Here is a 14,843-nt window from a genome sequence, read left to right on the forward strand (position 1 = left end):
AATTATGGCGACTATCTCACTGATTAAGAGTTTCATATAGGATTTAAAGAATTTAAGTAAACTTCATTTAAAAAAAACATTATTTATAAATACTTCTAATATATTAATGGTTGACGTCATTATGCTTTGTAAAATAGCAACATGTAGATGTTAATACACATTAATTAATGTCAAATTATTTTCCATGATACGCTAAATGATATTTATCAAAAATGTTGTTCAAAACGTGGTACTTATATTGAGATATGAAATTTGAAGTGAGAATATTATATTCTGTGATTAACCATTAAAAACATCTATACAATAATATTAAATAATGACGTATAGGGCATAATTTAATGTGAATACCGTAAAATGTTTTATTAGGCAAATATAAGTTTTAGATATTTTAGCAAACAAATATTGGATACATCTTTATCATCTGAATTATACATATACAGTAATGCTTTTGTGGATATTGTTTCAATCTATATGAAACTTTATATCATTATAGATCATGTATTGTTCTCCGAAATATTAATGAAAAACTTTGGCACAATGCATTGAATTCTGCCTATACAAACATAACATATGCAACGGTCTTCGTTGTACGAATTGTCTATGCTGACAGTAATTTAACAGTAAAAGTTCCAAACATTGCAAATCAACATTTGCAAATTCAGACACATGAATTTAAAAAGTCACAGGTCATATTTTTTTTTTCCTTTTCATTCAAGTACTTTACTTTTTAAATTTCGCGCTGGAACTTTAAAAAAATCGAGATCACCAAAAATATTTAATATTTTAACGATTCAGAGACATCAAGGTCATCGGATTACACATACAGTAAGAGAGGGAAGGAAAGAGAGGGGTAGAGGGAGCGGGAGAGAGAAAGAGTTTGTTATTATTTACGATAATATTTATCGTATATTATACTTTTCTGCCAATTTATATTGTATATATCTAATATATATACATATATATATAATATTTGATACTACTGATCATAGTCATATAATTACTTCCAAATTAATAAACTGCGCATCTCATTTATTTAATATATAAGATCATTCTTAAAATTATTTATAACAAAATTCCTAGAATTGAATAAGAGTTTTATTTATATATTATTTATAATTTCATTTAGTTCATAACTGTTAAATTTAACTGTTATATGATTCATTAATCTTGACTATTCTGAGATCGTTTATGGAAATGGAAATTTGCATGAATATTTACCATTTCATCACTGGTAAAAAGTATTACGTTTTCATTATACAAATATTTTCACTTTTCTGTGTACATCACCATTTTTATTTGAAAAACATACAGAGAGGAAGATAATATATATGAAAATGCATTCAAAACGTAAGTCCCAATACTTCTCTCGAATTAAAAGATTTTTATGTGTTGGCTACCTTTCGTGATCGATTTGGCAGTTTTAATTAAAGGTAACCGAAAGAAGATTGTATCGTGTTCTCGTTATGTGTTATCAAGTAACCCACATTAGAAAACGTAATTTGTCAATTATTGATCCGGTTTCTTCTTCCATCGTGACACCTCTGGCACCGAGTCACCGGCCTCTTAAGACGCTGGTTTAAATTGCAATTAGGCGGTTCGATTAAACGGCCGATCGAAAGTTTCAAAACAGTTCACTAAACGGTTTTTCGCTAGGTGAAGTGGAAAATAAATAAATTATATAGTTTAAGCTGCAGAAATTAGTTTTCAGATCTTTAGAACCTCTAATTATCTCAAAACTTTTTAAAGTTCGAGGGTACAGCAAAATCTGTCCTTCAGATCGGATTCGTAAAATTCAATTATAAATTTCATTTGAATTCTTTTCTTACATTCCTTCTAGAACGACTTTTCATTTACGTTATTATTAAAGTATACGAATTAGGATTGTAAAAACTTAGGAAATAAAAAAAAGTATATAAAGATACCGTTAATAATTTAATTAAATTTGGCACACTAACGAGAGTTTCTTAAAATATAACAAAATTTTAATTCAATCAGCCAAATATTCAATCAGATCTTAAAAATACTAATAAATACTTGGTTATAATTGACGAAAATAGTTACCTTGCCTGAGAATTTAATGTTATTAACAGAAATAAATGTACTTTGGATAGTTCGTGGTTGAACACGATACGAATCCCTAATTCACTTCAAAATTTATCTTCATTTTTTATTAAAAAAAACAATTGGCCATTAAAATTACAAAAATTCAATCTTATTGGCAGACCATTTTAGATATGTATATTTCCTTAAATTTCTGTACTAACAAAAATTCATTTTGGAAAATAAACAGACGATAAAAATGATGTCTTCTTAATAAATAGCGAAATATAGGTAAACAGTATACAAATATAGAAATAGAATATTTATACATGATACTAATAGCAACAAATAATTAATACGTACGTAAATATAACAAGTACATAAATAAGTAATTGATCTTATTTCTTAAGCATGTGCTTTTGCATTCATATACCTGGTTTTGTAATTAACCCTTAAGTACTATAATCGGTTTTACAAACCGCTGGCGAATCATAAATCCATGCTAAAACATAAACAAAAATATAAACTATCCATAATTTCAATGATTGTATATTGTAGCATAACTGAAAAGTGCATGGAGCTTCAACATTGTAAGTCATGTACGAAAGAAAGTGGAGATATGTACAAATTTTGTAAGATCAACTGTAACACTTAGAGGATAAAATTACTTTATACGATTTTTCATATTGTTTGACACATTTTTTGACACATTTATTGTTGAACACTTAACTCGTTCATCATATAGAAATATCTTTAACTAAACTTAGTACACAATATCGACTAAAGTTCAAAATCAAAATAATTTATAATAAAAATAAAGCTATGCTTGTTCTGGCAATAAACTTATATAATTATAAATGATTGTGTTAAACGAAAAAATTAAATTTTGAATAACTGTTTCTAAAAGTATCTGCTCGAAAGTATGTAAACGTTTCCTCAAGCTGAAAAATTGACAAGTGATTCCAAACTCTTGACTGTTAACATATATAAAATAGAATAAAATTGTTTTATCCATTATTTCAAATATTATATTAATTATTGATATAAACGGAGAATGTAATGATAAGAATTTATTGCTAAATAGTAAATTTGATACTTCATTCAACAATAAAGTAATAATTCTTTCATTAATGTGAGTACTCGTGTATATAACTCGACTAAAAAATTAAAATGGTATATATAAAAAACAAAACATCTAAGAACAGAGAAAGACAATATGTAGCTTGACTCATTTATAATATGCTTTATGAATATTTTAATGTGTCTCACAAAAAGTCCTAAATATAGAGAAAACGTAATATTTTCATTGTTTTACAACAAAATAAAATGCACGTTACTTTTTATTGTATTATAAAAAAACTTTTTTACGTAATTCCAACTTTTACATTGCAAGCTCTGGATAAAATGAAATATGTATTTACACATAAAACAGAAAGTACACTGTTTTATAGGAGGTCCTTTATGCAATGTTCTGAGGTCTGTAGGATAGGATTGGACGAGGGGAATTCAGAATAAATAATAGACGATATAAATATATCACATAATTTAGTTTCGCTTTAATATATTAGATATTGTTCAGTATAATATATGACTCTCGTACTATATTCTAATTATAACGGTAAACGGCATACACGCTAAACATTTCCGTTTTGATATATCAATAATTTACACGAAAATATTCATTGTGACGCTTTCTTGCTCACAAACATTCAGCCGGAACGGTAACACACGCACTCACACTGTTTATCACACTTCTTACACCGTCCCTCCCGTCGTGGAATTAATGAAATTGACAGGAGACAATCAACAAGTTAAAAAGAAAAAGAATAAAAGGACTTGAAGGATTAAAAGGAACATATACAAGATACGGACTATTATTACAAGCAACGATCACACGCGGATGAATGCCTGACTGTTTCTATCTTCGTAAAACCACGTTTTTGGTTTTTGAGCACCAATAAATTCATTGCCCACGGAGATTCAAGTTTTAATGAATTTTTACAAGGTGAAAAAAGATTTATACAGACAGAACATGAGTTTTCTTTTAATTTGTAGCTGTGTGTACTATTAAATCTTTTATGCTAGGTATTTATATAAAAATATTTGTCATGTATGTGTACACTGCAAGAAATAGATTTTTTAGGCATTCTCAAAAATAGAACCGACAAGTATTGAAAAGCAAGATGGCGATATAGATGGATTTCAAGCCTGTCTTCCCAAGAGGGTTCAATTTAAAAGCAGCTTAAAGGAGGAAACTGCCAAATATGTAGACACAAAGCTGTAGGTTCCAATTATGAATTCTTCATGATAATAGAACAACTCTTTTTATGTTCGATATTAAAACCTTAAAATTTATCTTGATAGATTAATTAATTTCATATGGGTACACAGTATATCTTACCAACTAATGAACATCTAAATTATTTTCTTCAGTATTGAAAATAAGAAATAAATTTGTTTTTGTAATTATTTCTTACTTTCACTATTAGTAGAAAAAATATAGGTGTTCGTTACAAATAGGATACTTTGTGTACATACTTTTTCATCTTTTTTTTTATAAAAAATATTTCTCTTAAGTTTAATTTTGATTTCATCACTAAGTAAGGTATTTTTTCAAACTATAATTGATCTGTGAACTAATTATATAAATATTCACACGACAATAAGTGAATATTTTCATGAATTGCTATGAGGCTGTATCGAATGCTGGATGATACTATGAAGCACTGTATGTTTACACACATAAGAATATCCTTTCTTGATTGTGGTAGCGCATTAGAAACTATTTTATTTGTAAAATTAAATCAGTAAACATATGATACTTACAATATCTTTACAATATTTGAAAATTTTTTCCTATTGTGAGAAGAAGTTATTGAAATCTGTTTCCAGGCTAATTATTAATTCACGCCATTAAAATTTGTATTAAAAAGTACATAGAATATGAACAAGTGAATTTTTTATCGAAATAAAACGAATGAATTTCTATTTTTATCACCGCAGTTAATTTTGCAACTTGGTACATTATTATTATACATTACAAAAAGATTTATGCGGATAAAAATAGCTCTTGTTCTAAGAAAATACATAAGAAATTAATTAATTAATTTAATAATTAATATCTTTTGTTTGTAATTATATAAAACGTATGGATAGACGTTTCGAACAATTTAATTTGAAATATATTTTCATGGTCGATGTTTGTATCGAATCAGCACAATTTGTGTTCTGATAAATCCCCTTTTTGTACAAATCTATTGGAAGCTTGAATTGACGAAACAAAAATGAGTCACTCGTGAATATTTTGGTACTAACCGAAGACTATATTTCAAAGGTAAACAATGTATCAATACTGTTGTTTTTATTTCTCTAAAATGAATCATGTTTGTCATTGTTTAAAACCGCATATATATTCCATTATACAGACCGTAATTTATATCGATACATTTGATAACAAATCTCGAAAGTAAATGACTCAGTTGATAATTGTGCAATTGCAATAAGATTATGTCTGTGGAAATAGTTTTCTATCGTCGATACAATTTTTTTCTACTGCACAATATATTATTCATATTATTGTTAAAAGAAAAAATCTCATATCAGCAGTTGTCTCGAAATCGAACAATTTTTTGTCTGCAATTGTATAAAAGGATTTCAATTACCATCCGGCAGTACGATGTATTTTAACAGGATTATCAAATTCAAATTTGAATTCCAAAGATTTTCGTTCCACTTTGGAATATCGGCATGTAATTCTACACATCTTTCATTTTACAAGTGAAACATAAATAAATCATAATACTCGATTACTTATAAAAAACCATTGATGCCATGTCTACAGTTATCCTCGATTTCAGAAAACCATTAAACGTGGTCTTATGAAGACGTGTATCGGGACCTGAATGCGCATAGAATCGCATTTTCGTTTGATTTCCCTCTATCGGATCGTCAGCCCTTTCCCGCGCAGAGGAAACCGAACATCTGGCTTTAAACGAATATCGCGTGACATCCAAGATAATAGAAAGCAAGGTGAACTACGTGTAAAGAAGCTCTCTCTTACTCCCGTTGTCTCTAGCCTAATTAATTAGAACATTACAACAGACGATTAAACTCATTGCCGTATCGAGTAACAAAGATCACGATTAACCTTGATGCATAAATGTACACTTTGGTTTACGAATACATTATCTAATTACAACGTACAACTCGATTCTTGATTATGAACGAGTCCGTAACAGCGGAGAGAACTTCCGTGCAAACGCGATTCCAAGACAGAGCCAATTGCCCTTCGCTCACATCTTCTTACGTACCAAGTAACTACATATTCAGGAATTATCTGTCTCGTTGATTGAAGTCCTGGCTACGATGTTCGATCACTTAGTCGGAAAACGAAATTATAAAAGCGGAACCACTAATCCCCGAGTACCTCTACTAATTGCATACTGTATCACTTAACGGAAATATGTATTTAAATAATTAAGATACGCAAGCTTTTTTCCAACAAATATTTAGAGAATTCGAATAATATGTAAACTCTTCTTCATGATCTAGTTAACAGAAAGAACATTTTCATTATCATTCTGATGTTTCCCTGAATCCATCAAGTGATAGAAACGTGCCTATATAACAACATTTCAGGGAATAGATTACCCTCTTGCTTTACAACAACGTATCGGATTCATGCTGAAGATGTCAAAGAGAATTTGAAAAAGATAAGTATTACTTAACTCTTTTGAATTCAAATTAAACATTATTATTCTGTTATCAATAAGTATACAGCAAACATAAACGTAGAATATGACCAGAATTTTTCTCTTTTCTTAATAAATTATTAATGGCAAAGTAATTGTATCGATCATAATTGAGAATTAAATCATAGAGCAAGAGGTTAACGGCATTTCTTAAAAATGTTTAATTACGACATACATATCCTTTCGTATTTCTGTTTTCGGTAAAATTGTAATGTTACTTTTTAAAAATGTTAATGTGTTTATAAATGTCCACCAATATAGAAAGGTACATTCACCCCTTAAAGCCATGACCATTAATCTTTCGTAACAGACTCGTTTGAGACTCCCTTCCACTCTTCGATGGTTCGTGAAATAATGGCATTGTGGGAAGGTTACAGCTTTCAGGGGTAGTTTTATTTAAATGCAGGCAAACTATTAAAATTGAGGATAAGTATGTTGGAAAATTTTGTTTGGTCGACAATATTGACAGATTTTCAATAAGAAACGTCGTATAAAAAATATTTAGAATTCATAATATTTTTCGCATTCCGTGTAGATCATGTTATGTCTTACTTGAAGCTGCGTAATTACTGCATTTGATGTTTCCTTATATTGCTACGTATTTTCAAGATATATGCAACCCTCAATATTGAAGGGTAGTTTCACCTACGAAATTTAAGTTACTGCCGCTGAATAAATATGTGAACTTTGTGTTTAACTTTTCTTTGTCAGGATACTTCGCGAATATTCTTCGTTAGTATCTCATATAGATCATAAGCAGTTTCATACTATTTTGCGAGATTTTATAATTGTTGACGCATGTGACGTTTTACACATGATTACATAGTCTTTTGACATCCTCTACAAACATTAATATATTAGAAGGTTTCGAAAAGTTCAATAAGCAATGAAAAATTTTAATTGAAAATTCTACATAACATTTGGATTTATGACTGCATTACAAAAGTATCAAAGGAGTGAACTCATTCTAAATGAAACAGATTTCCCATTAACTGATTTTGTATACAAGAACGTATAAAATTAGAAATCGATATTATTGACAGTATCTTATTTTAACCCCTTGTATTCTGATATCTTCAGAAATAATATTTAATAATTGTTATAACCGTTAATAATCTGTTGAAAGTAAAAAGAAGTTTACGAGGAGTTTCGAAAAGTAATGACAAATTTTTGTATATTTTAAAAACAGAGAAAAACATTTTTTTTACAGGATCATGAAACCAGGAAAAAGAAAATTCTATTTAAAAGATGAATAACGTTTATGTATGGTATTGAATTATCCACCTCACAATTTTCAATTTGTTATTATTTTTTTTAAACACCCTCGTGCATTCATGATAGCACAGTATTTACTTCAAAGATTATTTTAAATATCAATAATAGCATTTAATTTGGACATAAGAAAATTAAATAACATTTACATTTATTAAATTCAGTTTAAAATCTGCAGTACGAGACTGACTCAATATTAAGGAGCAAGGGGTTAATATACAATATTACGAATACTAAATCTTGAATTTATATATTATGTCTTTATAAGTATAAATAATGTGAAATTTTGTCAAATATATCCGAAAATTTTTCGATTTTCGTAAATTTAAGGAACAGTCGTCCTATCTGTTTCAAAACTTCCAGATATACCGACACAATAACTGAACTTGTTAATCAGTTGCAATTTACAGTAAAAGCTGGCAATTCATTAGGTATCGCATAATTTCGTTATAGTTTAATACGAAATAAAATTCCCCGTTTCTTAACACTGGGAATTAAGTTTAAAGATGAATCATCATAAACCGCAGGTCTTCAATCTGTGATGAGGATCTTATATAAAAAAAGCTGATCATCATCTAGCAATTCCCTTCAAATTTTCCAGTACACCCTCGTTTATCTTCGTCCTCTCTCGACCACAAAGTTCTGCCATAGTAAGTATACGTACAATACGATCAGGTACAAGAGTAGCATCTCTGGGTTGATCTGTTTTATTTCCAAAGAGAGGACGAAGCTCCTTGACGGTCTTAAGCTAATTAACTTCGGTCTCGTCGGGTTTCCTGAACTCGACGACGAACGTAAAATTCACAGGATAATCTCGTTTGAAAATATGGATTTCTCTTTGAGACGAACAGTGGAGTTAATCAAATAAGATATTTGTTCCTGATGAATGTTCACAGTGAACGAAAGTCATACGCAATTGAGATTGAGAGTGAGTCCTCGGAATCTAAAGCGTTCATACAAGAATTTGAAAAGCCCTTATCGCGCTTGCAATCGCAAATCATTGGTACCGACAATGCTCCGTAGTGATTAATATAAATTAATAAATAAACTCGCGATGCTTTTAATACCTAATATCGAGACGTAGGCGCAGAATATTCCAAACTTCTCGGCGGGATGACCATTCGCGCTCATCAGCACCCAACTGTGTAATTCGCTCCATAAATGCATAGATACTACCGTCTGTTGGTCATTCCATCGCCTGTATCGCGGTTCATGATAATGACTATTGGTCCGCCTGGTCACTGGTTTCTTCGTTATCGGATATCGAGGACATCCTGTCGTGATTTGTGCGATTGTCCGTCTTGCACCTGGATTCCGCAATTTCGAGCCAGTGATGCTTGTTCTTCCTGACGCCATCCACTAACGGTTCCAGTTTATCTGACAATAAAGCGAATGCCTGCCCAAACGAATTACAAAAGTTTAATTGGTTTTGCAACGTACGTTACGGAGTATTTTTTGGAGTAATGGAACCAAGAGATCCAGTCGCAATACAACTTGTAATGGAATTTTCGAGCGAGTCTAAACCAATTATTATAACTGAACATTTGTCACGAATTTTGTGAATTTATAACGTAAGAAAAGGGCTAAAAACAATAAACCGCAAAGTTTCATTTCAGATTTTACTACAGGTTTTTGTAAATTGCTCTTTAGAAATTAAAAATTGTGAAACCAGTTAGCCAAGTTATAATTATACTATATTTTTAAATAAATAAGCTTCTTTGTCTGCAGAGTTTATTCGTATTCATATATTCGTATATTCCTTTATATTTCTATGTATATCAAAATGGAAATTTAATTTTTTATGTTCTCCTTTATTTTAAAATTTAATATATTTATTTTAATAACATTAATGTATCTCTTTCATTCTTGTAACAAATGGAGTTGTGACGAAAACAGATCATGTTTTTATACTATGTTATTGTAATGAAAAAAATATTCATCCTATCTCCATTCAGTCAATTCTATTAAATTGTTTTGTTAAAAAAATTTATCAGATTTGAAAATATTGTTTACTTTAGTTAAAAATGTTTCTCTCAATAACATCATTTGACCAAATAAGATATTGCAATAACTAATAATATAGAAACAAAACAAACGTTCATGTCTGTTGTCGATATCGTAGAAAATTACCTCGTAAATAGGGAGGCAGATCGAATCGATGAATCCAACTTGCATCATAGGTAGCTGATCTTCCTTCTCTCTGTTCATAATGTCCTGCAATATCAAAGGAGCAATATTATTATTAACGGATACCTAGTAACTGTTATAACATGTATCAATTTTTAAACTTAAGTACCAAAGTTCATATGTAACTGTGTACGAATACAAAATTAAAAATCTAGTACTTTTATACTTAATATGCAATAATACCATTTATCTTATTAAAAATATATGTAATAGCTAGTAGATTTGAGCATCGTGTATAACTTTGAATTAAAGCAATAATTAAGTAACCATTATATTACCAATTATTTCATATAAAATCAATAATATTACTCCCATTTCTATTGTGACAGTACATACTGATATCCATGCAGCATTGATACATGATATGTATTTCAAAGTTTGTAATCATTTTTCTGTAGGTAAATAATGCAAAGAATAATTTCACAATAGTGATAACCATCGTATAAAAAAAAAACAAGCTGCAAAATCTTTTGCCATTTTAGTATAATTCTTTAATTTTTAATGATTTTTAACAGTAAAGCCACCAGACAGGTCGAAATGACCTATTCCTGATTTCTTCTTTACAATCATTGAAAAAATACAAGTGTTTTTCAGAGAAATGACTAAACCTGATTTAATAATGAACGAAACAAAATACAAGCCCATGAAAATCTAAATAAATATACTTTTATAATATTTACATAAAGATAAAAGGAAGTCAATTTGACTGCTTGGTAGATCTAGTGTTAATAAAACTAAAAAAGTTCTATAACTGGAAGAATTAAAAACTTAAATTGCTTTGATACCATTTTTGTTAATATTTCATCCAAACTAAAATATAGACAATGTTTAATACTATTTACTACCACAATTCAAAGATATCGTACAGTTTTCTTGGCAAGGTAATATGACTAGACAAACGAACATTTTTTTATCTTATATGATGTTGAAACTTAAATATCTATATAAATCATATTCCACATAGTGAATTATAACCTAAATATGAGAAATAAAAATGGTAGACACTTGACAAATGTGTTAGCTCTACATTAAATATTAGGATTAGTATAATAATTACTTTCTCTGTCACTAAAACTTATTTTAAAATGTAGAGCAATTATAGCATTACACTAGCCATTATATATTTTATTGATACTTACAATAGGAGTAATATTAAGAGTCCACCTCTCAATGTCTCCTTGTTCGAAGAATTCACTGCTAACTAATTCTGCTACCCTTTTTTCAACTTCCCAAGGTTTTGTTATAGCCGCTAAATCACAGACGGTCATCAACATTCCTCTTAGAAGTTCTCGGTGATCACTGTAAGCCCAATTGTAGCCACCGCCCCGCGCTAAGCTGAGAAAAGCTCCTCTCTTTCTGAAGTAAACCGCTAAGTCTGTCGAGAGGATCGCCTCTTCGAGAACTTTAACAACGCGTGAATATTCTTCGGGAGACAAGTTTGATAAAATTTGATTTCCTTGACTGCTCAAAATCATAAGGCATTGATCGAAATGATGGTGCTCCATTGTTGACGTGGAGTAGAGTTGAGCCAAAGGCGATGAAGCCCTACAATTCAGAAAACCATATCTTTTTAATATAGTGTACGTAATAAAATACATTTGCTATACTAAACATTACTTGGTTTAACGATTTTAAAGATTGTTTCAAACCAATGTTTTAAAGAAATAAAGATTAAACGTGACGGAATAGACGAAATAGTTCGATCGTTATTACTTTTTCATATTTATCTCTCATCACAGTTTGAATAAATGCTTAAAATTTTTGTGCTGCTTGGAAGGTACTTCTAAATTTTTTGCATGAATTTTTCGTTTACAAATACAACATAAAGTGGACGTTTTCTAACTTCTTTTTACAAAATTAATTTTTTAATATCAAGGAAGAATACATGTTTGTTTCAAAGAAGTCATATTCAAAATTAATTTGTCATGCTCTGATATGTAGCAATGTTTTAGCAAAAGGAAAAAATTAATTCTCCCATCAAAACGTGAATAATAAATTATAATTTAATAAAGCACTAGAACAAATGATAGGTAAACGCCAAATTAATATTCATCTTACCTATAAATTCCAGAAACACTTTCTTCCTTTCTTAACAAATTATTACTCTTCATTTCATGTACCAGTAGATAATAAAAAATTGTAATTTTATTTATTCTAATTTTATTCAAACCAATTACGTAAACTAATAGCAAATTATTGAAATAATAATCATTCATTATATTTCAAAATTTCAATCCATTCAAATTGAATTATGTTAATTCAAGTTCATTCGTTAAGCACAAATTTAGCTTAATATCTGCCAGTCCATTAGCCGAAGAAGACGGGGAACTCGTTATTCATTCTTAATTTCACCATTCAACAATTTTTCACTTTTCTAATGTGTCTACTTAATAATTCTTGAATATAATTGTATAATAATATTTATAGTTGCATACATTGAATTATACTCTCTATAAACTCTCTACAACATTGTTTATTAAGTACTCAGATTAGTTTAATTTCTTTTCAATTATATTTCTCTGTGTGTAAATGATAAAAAAAGTCACTCTATTATTTTATTAAGCCGCTATATATTTATCATAAACAAAATAAATTGCAATAAAATAAAAATCATAACTAGGTATAATTAATCTATGAACTTACTTGATTTGGAAGGAATTATTTGTGCCCCGATGATCCAAATCATGGCATAAGCAAGCAATTATTAGTGCAAGACACTCAATTTCCCCGAAGATTTTCCACCACTGCGTAGCCTAAAGCATAACAACATTTTCGTTGATTCTGAATACAATTATTTACATGTAATGTAACTTCCGTTAAATATACTTACAGTTAGTATCGCGAACATCATTTGAGCGACGTTGAACGCGTGACGCCAATTATGGTACGTAACGTTTCGATAATTTTTTTTCACGCTGAGAAGCCAACGGCAAAGAACGTCATAGTCAATGTGAAAACGTTCCACAAAGTCCAGGTCCAGGAACATTCGAAGACATGCGACTAATGTAGCGTCGTCTTCCATGTAAATGTCATCGAATTTGAAATCGTGCAGCTGAAAATGCGCTGCAGAAGGCACTCTTAAGCCCTGAAATCGAAATTAAATGATCAGAAAAGAATCATATTTTTTCTATTTTCTAAAGCAATAATAATATTAGGTCTACCGCAAAGTCTTGCCGGATAATGTCATCTCATGTTGCCAAAGATGAGTCATTCTACAGAAATGGAATTCACAAATTACCATCACACTGGGAAGAGGTCATTAGTAACGATGGAAATTATATTGTTCAGTAAATATTAATAAATGTATTGCAAATGTATTCCTTTCTTTTCATTCAAAAACAGACAGAACTTTCCGGTAGATCGGTAGATAAAACGCATTGTGTATCGTTTTCTAAAGGATATAGTCATACATATTGACTCAAAACTAACTTTACACCGAATTACCAAAACTATTGTATATTTGACCTAGAAAGTAAACGTTCTACCTTTCTTACTTAGTTGCAATGAGAAGAAAAGTTGTAAGAAATTATATTCCACAAATATTTAGTGCCTTTAATTTATTGAATTTAAAATTTGCAATTTAAAAAATGTAAAAAATTCGATTATACGTGATTCGTTAGCTGCAATGTTCTACAATTTTTTGGAAATTGACATATGATTTAATTAAAAATAGAAAAAAATATATAATTCAAATAATTCTTGCAAATATTCTTTGAAATCTAGACAAGGGTTGAAACATGCAGTGTATTCTTTTAGTAAGTTATAAAACAGTTCACTTATCTTTTAATGTAGTATAAAAGGATTTTTAAGCCCCATATAAGCTATATCTTTTATTTTGATAACTGAACATCTTAAACGAAATAATCATTCTTGAAATAAGACAATGTTTCTGAATTGCTAAAATGTCTTATAAGAATCGAATTGTTTAATACTGTTAAAGAAATGAGTTAAGTAGAATATATAGTTCCCTTAAGAATTTTCTAATTATTACTGAAAAAACCAACCCTTAATCTTTGTGCATCTTCCAACGACGCAGAAGCATGGTAACTCAGAACTTCTAGTGTGACGCTTTGTTTGGCCATTGCTATCACAGCCTTTTCGTACCTGTCACAAACGTCAAATCAGGAAAGATATTAATATATTAAAAATACTATTATATGTAAATAAGAGTAAAATTATTAAGTTTATTTGTGTGTTTGTTGTATGCCCTGATCTTTTAAATATCAGCAATGGTATTCAAAACGGTTTCATGCTATTTTATTAAGACATTATTAGGTGATGTTACAATTGTTATTTTATATTTTCGTTCTCTTCTAGACAATTGCAATATCTTGTACAACACACACATTGATTAAGTACGTAGTAGTCAATTTTCTTAACAGTCTCGATCAAATTCATTTCAATCAAATGTTTTCTTCACGGTAATCAAATAAGAAATGCTTTACAGCTTCAAGAAATGCATTGCAATTAGCTTTATCAGGAAAACAATTTTTATCAATATCAATGTATCTAATGATGCTTGTTGAGACATTAGATATAATGTGACATTAGCAAAATATTACGACAATTTTCTGATGCCATACCATAGAAGCT

General features: G+C 29.4%; 1 protein-coding gene across 5 annotated transcripts in view; it reads right to left on the minus strand.

Annotated features, from left to right (window-relative positions):
• Positions 1-3,568: 3,568 nt before the first annotated feature.
• The window catches only part of LOC116426388 (dual 3',5'-cyclic-AMP and -GMP phosphodiesterase 11), a 296,890-nt gene continuing 285,615 nt past the window's right edge, over positions 3,569-14,843 (minus strand). For all 5 annotated transcript variants that reach the window (XM_031975246.2, XM_031975248.2, XM_031975247.2 and 2 more), the window contains 6 exons: positions 14,255-14,354; positions 13,081-13,335; positions 12,894-13,003; positions 11,390-11,795; positions 10,194-10,277; positions 3,569-9,459 (listed from right to left, as the gene is read on the minus strand). In XM_031975246.2, the coding sequence (XP_031831106.1) occupies positions 9,286-9,459; positions 10,194-10,277; positions 11,390-11,795; positions 12,894-13,003; positions 13,081-13,335; positions 14,255-14,354 (1,129 nt within the window). In that variant the 3' untranslated portion in view covers positions 3,569-9,285. The remainder of the gene's footprint in view (positions 9,460-10,193; positions 10,278-11,389; positions 11,796-12,893; positions 13,004-13,080; positions 13,336-14,254; positions 14,355-14,843) is intronic.

This window comes from Nomia melanderi, chromosome 12, assembly GCF_051020985.1.
Source record: "Nomia melanderi isolate GNS246 chromosome 12, iyNomMela1, whole genome shotgun sequence".
In the NCBI taxonomy this organism is placed as follows: Eukaryota; Metazoa; Arthropoda; class Insecta; order Hymenoptera; family Halictidae; genus Nomia; species Nomia melanderi.